The 9,154-nt window shown below is 42.8% G+C and overlaps 1 protein-coding gene across 2 annotated transcripts in view; it reads left to right on the top strand.

Annotated features, from left to right (window-relative positions):
- LOC116391973 (voltage-dependent T-type calcium channel subunit alpha-1I-like) overlaps nucleotides 1–9,154 on the top strand; it is a 43,301-nt gene that overhangs the window by 24,782 nt on the left and 9,365 nt on the right. For both annotated transcript variants that reach the window (XM_031863032.1, XM_031863033.1), the window contains 10 exons: nucleotides 53–243; nucleotides 1,416–1,715; nucleotides 2,480–2,580; nucleotides 2,912–3,035; nucleotides 4,253–4,321; nucleotides 4,518–4,702; nucleotides 4,799–4,925; nucleotides 6,083–6,208; nucleotides 6,312–6,401; nucleotides 6,852–7,044. In XM_031863032.1, the coding sequence (XP_031718892.1) occupies nucleotides 53–243; nucleotides 1,416–1,715; nucleotides 2,480–2,580; nucleotides 2,912–3,035; nucleotides 4,253–4,321; nucleotides 4,518–4,702; nucleotides 4,799–4,925; nucleotides 6,083–6,208; nucleotides 6,312–6,401; nucleotides 6,852–7,044 (1,506 nt within the window). The remainder of the gene's footprint in view (nucleotides 1–52; nucleotides 244–1,415; nucleotides 1,716–2,479; nucleotides 2,581–2,911; nucleotides 3,036–4,252; nucleotides 4,322–4,517; nucleotides 4,703–4,798; nucleotides 4,926–6,082; nucleotides 6,209–6,311; nucleotides 6,402–6,851; nucleotides 7,045–9,154) is intronic.

Genomic DNA, 9,154 nt, shown 5'->3' on the forward strand with positions numbered 1-9,154 from the left:
GTGTGTGTGTGTGTGTGTGTGTGTGTGTGTGTGTGTGTGTGTGTGTGCCCAGAGCTCAAGATTCAGGCCATGATGCTGAGCCCCAATGGTCTCTTGAACCCCAAAGCCTCCATGCCCCATCACCTTCCTCCTGCTTTGCCGGTCATCACGCACACTGCAGCCACGCCCACCATAAACTACAGCCAATCACGGCGAGCAAGCGGTGCTTCCATGGACATCCACAGCCTTGAGCAGAGGTCACCGGTGAGCCTTGGACACGTGCCTCAACTATCACCACATTAAATATCAGTAATAAAGTTGATTTACAGAAGCACTCAAACTGAGAATGATGAAATATACTAAAAAGGAGACAAAGCCAGGCTGAGCTGTGATTTAGATATGATTGGAAAGAAGAATATCTACATTTTGAAATTGGGGATTTGTGATCGTTTTGCACAAGTTCCGTGTTTCTCACAAAAAAACAACATCGTTGGCATTCTTAACACCTAACAAATTACTTGAATATATTTCCTTCCTCATATAACATTTGCAAATATCTTGCAACCAATATTTTCTCAGCCAGCCTGCTCTATTAATAAGTCATGTCTTGGGTCTGTGTGTCAATACGTCTCATACCCGAGTGGATCCAAGCAAAGTTACTATCAGCTCTGATCATGTGGCGTGTCAGAATCATCACAGGAGAGAAATGTGTTTTTTTAGGCGTGACAGAGAGTGTAACCTGTGCAGTGCAGAGAAAAATGATATGCATTGCTGCTCTTTTCAACCGCCGCTGCCTGTTAATTGGTGGCACGCTGCTGTCAGTGATGGTGTTCTCTCCAGCTGTGGATGTTTGAGTGGTTGGACGATGGGGATTTCCTTCAAGTTGTTTCCTGGCCTTTTGGTGACATTTCAGGTGGTTTCACTTATTAGCTTTTGCTTGCGAAATAACATAGGTGTTTTTGACTGTCGTCACACTCTTTGAATCTGGTTTCACACAGAACAATGCACATCATTTTTTACAATACTGCTTTTCTCAGAACTAGTGGTGAATGAATATATTTGACTTATTTCGATTAATGCCCTGCTTTTTTTTTTCTGTGCAGTTTGTCACATGGAGTAGCATTCACTTATGATGTGTTAATCCATCACAGAAATTAGGAGCGTTTGTTTTGATGCAACGGATTTCCCCGCTAATACAAACACGACAGAATTATTGTCACGTAAAAATGTGATCACATATAGGCCTGAATCGAGATCGCGATCGTATTTCTGTTAATCGGACAGTTTGTCCTCATGTACAGGCTGGTATTTGGTTCACAGCACTGCTACTGGACAATAAATTCACAGAGCACCTTTAATCTGTTCAGAATTAAATCTTTATTTGCGCTTAAAGGAGTCAATTTAGAAATCCAACTAGTTGTTCCTGTTGTTTGAAGTTGCCTTCACAGGTTCCGTGGGACTGCGGTTCAGAGAGCCGTCGCTCCAGCTGGACCAGCATCGGCCGAGCCCCCAGCCTCCACAGGAAGAGTCAGTCAGGGGAGATGGAGTCCCTGCTGTCTGACACACACACAAGCTCAGACCTCAGCAGCAGGGAGCATTCGCTGGATCAATCGGAGTACCTGCAGGTGCCCATGCTCCACCCGCCCGACTGCAACGGCACCACCTTTCACCTCCCTGATGATGCTGCCCTGACCACGCTATGCCACAGCGATCAGGAGGAGGAAGAGATAGAGGAGGTACAGCTCTCTGCTTGTGTTTTAGTTATTAAAATATATGTTTGTTTGTGTGAGCGGACCATGTTAAAGTTACAAGGAAAAAGCATTACCATGATGAATCCCTTCTGTTATCTCCAGTTAAACCAAGTTGATAAAAAAAAGGTTTCGGTGTTTTCAGAAGTTCAAAAACTGCTGCTAATTATCTTGCGAAGGCATAAATTCCAACCTTAGTACCCTTGGACTCTTATGTAACTTTGAAAATATTTAATTGGCTGAATTTAGATTATGAGCAGGGTGGAGGAAATTGATAAATTTGTTCTGTGTTGGAATTTTTGTGAGGTCACTACTGCAGTTCAATGTTTTACACCAAGTGAAACAATTTAAATTTCATTGCATTTATGCAGCGCCTTTCTAGTCGTCCGACCACTGACAGCGCTTTACACTGCATGTCAACACTCACCCATTAACACACACAGTCATACACTGACGGCAGAGGCTGCCATGCAAGGTGCCAAACTGCCCATAAGGATCTAATCTATATGCTCTCACACCGATGGCACAGCTTTCGGGAGCAATTTTGGGTTCAGCATCTTCGACATGTGGACTGGAGGAGCCAGGGGATTGTTGATCTTCTGATTAGTGGACGACCCACTCTACCTCCTGAGCCACAGCCGCCCAATTCTGAATTATAACCATTGCATGATTAATTTAATGAGTGCACAGAAAATGTACCAACGTCAAAATAGTCATGCAAATTTTTGTCTGTGTGTGTGTGTTATTTTCAGAGTTTATGTAAGAAGCTGAAGAAGATTCTGGAGCCATATGAGCCTCAGTGGTGCCTGGAGCATGAAGAGTGGTCTCTCTATCTGTTCGCTCCACGCAACCGGTAAATACACACTATACACACACACACAGACAAACACGCACACACTTACACGTACACACACGCACGTACACACATAACACTGCCTCTAATATTCTCCTGAGTGGCCTAGGTGGCTTAAACCACAGCGAACGGAAGCAGTTGATTGATGTCGAATGATGTCAGTTGAAGTGTGAAGGTTACAGCGAAGGTTTAGTAATACAGTGATCACTTTTATCAATTAAAGCTGGCTGAGTTGAAACAAAAACATTATATTGACAAATGCAGTGACGTAGGTGATGTGTGATAAGTACACAAACACTCATTTATTTCCCTCTCTCTTTCTCATCTCCAGGCTCAGGATGTGGTGTCAGAGGGTCATAGGTCACAAGATGTTTGATCATGTCATCCTCCTCTTCATCTTTCTTAATTGTATCACCATTGCACTGGAAAGACCTGACATACCGTCCAACAGCATGGTAGCACACACACATGCAAACACACACATTCACATGTTATTTTTCCGATACTTGTGAGGACCCTGACTGACATATTGCATTCCCTAGCGCCATCGTAGCAACATGCTTAACCCCAACCTTTAAAGTTACTGTGAGGAACTTAATTGGTTATGAAACAGTCTCAATTTAATACTGACCTTCAAAAGTAAACGAGACCATCGGCAAGACGTTTGACTATTTCTATAAAGTTAGTCCTAAAGTTATTCCCAGCGGGGCCTTTGGCAGCGACCAGTCCGCTGCAGACAGACCCAGATCCAGCTTTGCTGCCGGCCGGAGGAGGAGAGCTCCGCGTCTCCTCCTCCGGCTGGGAGCAGAGCTTTGCCTCGCTGCTCTGCCGGCCCCCGCTGGGAGCCAACACTGCCAACACTCTGCTGGAGGCCCAGGTCGTACTACTGGGCCCACTGGAGGGAAGGGTTGGCACGTGAGAACCACGACTATCAGACAGCTGCTGCAATAAATTAAATGAGAGGTTTTATAAAGGGATTCTGGTCATCAGAAACACTACCACTTCTGTCCACAGGGACGACCAAAATCAACACAAAATGAAAGTTCCTTGTAGTAGCTTTTAACCTAAACTTAATGGTTGTAATTTTGCACTGAAATTGTATTCCATGTCTGGTCTGGTCTATTTTATTTTATTTTATCAATATCATTTTCAATTTGATTGTTTTTTTTAAATGTAGTTTTTCTATTCCTTAAAAAGCACAAATAAACTGTCCTCGCCTTAAGCTAAATCTGATTATAACCTCAATGCTAACATCCAGTCTAAAACCCAAACAGCCCTGTAAAGAAGTGAGGACTGGCCTCACTGTCTTATATCTCATTATCCATCCTCACATAGATAGAAGTACAAGATAACACACACACACCCACACACAACACAACGTAACACAAGCTGTTGATTACAGCAGAGTTCATGTGCTTGTTGCTGATGTAACAGCAGTTTGGCAGCCATTTTAAGAACATGTGCTGTTCTGTGCTTAGTATTTTTTTTATCATGGTTGTACTACAATCTTAATGGATTTTTATTTCAACTCACTACATAACACGCATGAGAGTACTAAAGGTACTGGGAAACGAAACCCTTAAATTGACGAATGCGCTTCTCTTTGTGTGTCTGTATATAAATGTGTATGTGTGTGTGTGTGTGTGTGTGTGTGTGTGTGTGTGTGTGACAGGAGCGGGTGTTCCTCAGTGTGTCCAATTACATCTTCACAGTGATCTTCGTGGGTGAAATGATGATCAAGGTAACAATAACAAGACACGTTCCCTGAACGAGCACTTCACTCCGGATTCATTTTCTCATCTTACTTGTAAAAGGGCAATTTTCTTTCTGAGTGGGGATCAGAATTGCTTTTTAAACCTTAATATAATAAACCTCATATTATTCAACTCATATTATTTTATTATCTCAGTAATTTTGCTCTGTGTGTATGTGTTCAGGTGGTAGCGATGGGCCTGTACTTTGGAAAAGGTGTGTACCTGCAGAGCAGCTGGAATATCTTAGACGGACTGCTGGTGTTTGTGTCCATGGTGGACATCTTGGTCTCCATCGCCTCAGCAGGTGGTAATCGAATCTTAGGCATCCTACGTGTGCTTCGTCTGCTCCGCACATTGCGACCACTCAGGTAGGATTACGATATTTTCTCTTGTGTTTACTCCATTAATACTCTCTGGTGTACTTGTGTAGCATGTGTGTGTGTGACTGTGTGTGTGTGTCGCAGGGTGATAAGTCGGGCTCCTGGTCTGAAACTGGTGGTGGAGACTCTGATCACGTCTCTCAGACCCATTGGGAATATTGTCCTCATCTGCTGTGCTTTTTTCATCGTGTTTGGAATCCTGGGAGTCCAGGTAAACATTTATACTGTATATTCCCTGTTCACCCCCTGTTGGTTAAAGATAAGCTTTATTCTTTAACTTTTTTTGTTCGCAAACATCCAAAGCTTGTTGTCTTTTCTGCTGCAAGAAGACAATGATCATCATTGTTTAAAATTAACGAGGTACAACTCAGAAAATGCTTCAGGTAATGAAATAGGGTGAGAAAAATTGGGAGGAAATGCAAATGAGCCGATTATGCGCCTGGAAGTAATTAAAAATACAATGGTTCAACTACAGAGGGATTGTGCTGAAAATGTGTTTTTTTTAAACTGGATTTCTATAATATTAATTGTATTAATCAATTAATGTTGTTGTATAGTAATTTCAGGCAATTTGGCCATTTTTATCATTTATTTAACTAAAAACAAACATAAAAACGTACCCAGTTCTACAGGATATAAATGGATCCATAAGATTATCATGTTATAAAACAGTGGTTCACCATCTGGGGGCCAGGACCCTCCATGGGGCCCACAGATACGAAGTAAAGTATTGATTAAAGTGTACAAAAATCATTTTATTTTTGACTAGTAATTGATTCTTGAGAAATACTGGATAGTTTCTTCTCTTCAGGGTTGATATCCTTCAAAGATCCTTCAAAGCAGAGGATCGGTGAGGGTAAAATGCTCTCGTGTTGAACTGCTTGTAACTCACTTACGCATCGCTTCATTTTAACGGGCGGCAAGCCAAAAAGGTTTTTAAATATTTATTCCAATGGTATTTTGGTACTAAAAGTCATTCACTGTAAAGGCCTTCAGTAAACTCTGAGGCATTTGCTTTTCCATTTTGGGAAATATTCCTGGAAATATTCCAATGAATGCTTGCACAGAAAATGATGCTTGATGAATGGTGAAGCTAATCTTACCACACAGGCATATATTTCTCAAAAACACACTTCCGCTGAATCATCCTGTAATGAGGACACTCCATGCTGGAGTGTGTAATAGCTGTGAAGCAGACTGGACCAGATGGTACTTGGATGTCTTAGCTGCAACATACAGTATGCCTGCAGGCGCTCGCAGAGTAATTTACTGTACAGTAATACTCTTCGAGCTTTGTTTACATTACCTTGAGGTCACGGTGTTGTTGTATGTGTTTATCTGTGTGCACACATCTGTCTATGAATACAGCTGTTTAAAGGGAAGTTCTTCCACTGTGACGGGCTCGATGTGAGCAAAATCACCAATAAAACGCAGTGTCTGGGGGCAGGATACCGCTGGGTTCGACGAAAATACAACTTTGACAACCTGGGACAGGTTTGTCACACACGCTCACACACACAAACACATTAATAGGGCTGACGCCTACTCTTACAAACTGATTGACAGCGTGACACTGATTTATGTGTGTCTCTTCCAGGCACTGATGTCACTGTTTGTGCTGTCATGTAAAGACGGCTGGGTCAGCATCATGTATGATGGACTGGATGCTGTCGCAGTGGACAAGCAGGTGAAGGGACACACATGCTCACACACACACACACACACACACACACACAGGAAGAGAGGGGTTGTGGGAAGTACAAGATAAATATCAGGGAGACAGACAAACCAATCAGCCAGTATATTGTATTTTACTGTGTTTTGGTCATGTTTTTTGTCAGCCTCAGGCACCATCTGATGTTGTTTGTTTCAAGTGGAAAGGGGAAATATTTCAGGAGAGAAGAGAGGTGTAAGGAAAGACAAAAGGCAGATGGATAAATAGATGTGAGTTGACAGTGCAGTGCTGACTCAGGATTTACATTGTCTTCTTATTTATACTCTCTCCTCTTCTTCCTCTCCACCGCTTCTCAACCTCTTTTGTCACTCCTCTCTTTGTCTTTTTGTCCCCATGTTACCTCTCGTCCTCCTCCTCCTCCTCCTGTCTTTTTCCATTTTCTCTCTATGTGTCTCTCTGCAGCCAATAAGAAACAACAACCCCTGGATGCTGCTGTTTTTCATCTCTTTCCTCCTCATCGTCAGCTTCTTTGTGCTTAACATGTTTGTGGGCGTGGTGGTGGAAAACTTTCACAAGTGTCGCCAGCAGCAGGAGGAGGAGGAGGCGCGGATGAGGGAGGAGAAACGTCAGAAACGAATGGAGAAGAGGAGGAGAAGTGAGATAACGGGAGGGGATGGGGAATGACAGGCGTGCAGTATATGGTCAGAAGTGTGTCGACACATGAACATTACACCCGGATGTGATCGGAATTCCAAAACCACTGGCACTGATATGCTTTCAAACCAGCCCCCACTAGGAAGGCTTCCTACAATATTTACGTATTTGCCTACATTCATACACAAGAGCATCATTCCCAGTGTCCAATTTGTGTCCGTTCTGGCTACGTTGCAACTACCGGAGGCGATTTGCTGCCATTAGAACCAGTGTGTCAATGTCCACTGGACCCGGGACTAGGGCATCTTACTCACGGCTTATGTGTGGTGTTTTTTATCTGCTTTGTTGTGCTTCAGGGCTCTGAACTGTGAAACTCATAAATGTCTATATTTATTGACAATTTGCATGAATATGACGTGTAATGATGCCTGCATTGGCGATTAACTTTGGCGATTAACAGATATATCACACAAATGTTTTTCTTGTTTGTTTTATGTCACTTCCTCTTCAATGTTTGTCAAGGAGAAGTAATGTTGCGTATTTTTATCATTTATAATATAATACAGGCACAAAATGAAAATAAGACGGCAAGCTGTGTGTAATGTATTACAGCCTTAAACACTTAATTTCCACATGCAAATGTGAAATCATTATGCTTGTAAAGCACAACACAAACTATTTAAGTCAAACTGCTCTCAACAATATTGAAAAGGCTTCTAAAGAACAGACCATTTTTAAGACTCTCCCCCTTTGAAATGCTTCCAATGAACATTGGAAACGTGACGGAGCCGTGGCGCAACCAGAATATGATGCAGCTTCATCGAGTGTGTATCCAGGATTAGTGATGTCTGGTATTGATGTTGGGCCATAAGGCCCGGCTCTCAGCTGACGTTCCAGTTCATTCTATAGGTGTTTCATGGGGTCGGGATCTGGGCTCTATGGAAAACCATTTCTTCATGGACCTTGCTTTATGTTGCATTGTCGAGAGTAGTTCGAGAGTAGTTCTAGGCTTTGATGCAAATTTTACATCGTGGCCAAACTACCAAACTACCAAATATCCTTTCTGGGTCTGTCATGTGATGCCATGGGGACCAAAAATACTTTTCCCCATAGACTTACAACGGGAAAGACACTTGAATAGCCCTTATTTAAATCATTAGGTCCTACAAGTTGTAAAATGCACTGATAACCGAAACCAGAGTTATTTCCTGAGAACAAGGCTAGACCGAGGGCTGGAAGGCACTGTTAAAGGAAACGCTACTGCCCTGCAGAAGATGCGGATAATTTTATACTCGGAAGTCAAGCGTTTTTTTGTTTCATGCGCCACTGAGCAACTTTCATAGGGATGAGTGGGGCGCTGCCTTCAATGCTGTTCCATTGTCTTCATGCAGCCAAGTTTGAAATAGGAAAGGAACTTCCTCAAAGTGTTGCCACAAATTTGCAATCACACTATTGTCTAAATGGTCATTGTACGCTGCGGCATTATTATTTTTCCAAAGTGGGATCCCTAACTTAAACTTCGGGGCTAGGCCCCACCAAACATACAGGGACGTCCACATACTTCTGTCCATTTATGGTAGCTGTAATATTAGACACATGATAAACCTCTTCTCTCCCCATACATATTGTACAAGTACATGGATACTTTCTGCCCATATTATGCTCAGATACACACTTCTACAGCACACAATTTCTCCCTCTTTCTCTACCTCATATCTGTCTCACTCTGTCCTACTCTCTCTGCAGTGCAATCTCTAGTAGTGCTTTCCTCTTAGTCAGTTAACTGTCTGGCAGCCGGCAGCGAGAGTTTTTGCCCAAAGACACCTTGAGGTGCCATGCAGTGCGCCTGTGTGTGTGTGCGTGATGGATAGGATTGAATTCCTGAGGTGGCACTTTTAGTCCGAACACACATATGCTCACTCACACACACACACACACACACACATATGCTCACTCACACACACACACACACACACATATGCACACTCACATGCCACTTGGCATCCACTTCATCAGTGACTTCATACATCATATTATGCTTTTCTTTCAGAAGCATTTAATGACTGTGTGTGTGTGTGTGTGTGTGTGTGTGTGTGTGTGTGTGTGTGTGT

The sequence above is a fragment of the Anarrhichthys ocellatus genome, unplaced genomic scaffold, assembly GCF_004355925.1.
Source record: "Anarrhichthys ocellatus isolate YVR2014 unplaced genomic scaffold, GSC_Weel_1.0 scaffold28, whole genome shotgun sequence".
NCBI lineage: Eukaryota > Metazoa > Chordata > Actinopteri > Perciformes > Anarhichadidae > Anarrhichthys > Anarrhichthys ocellatus.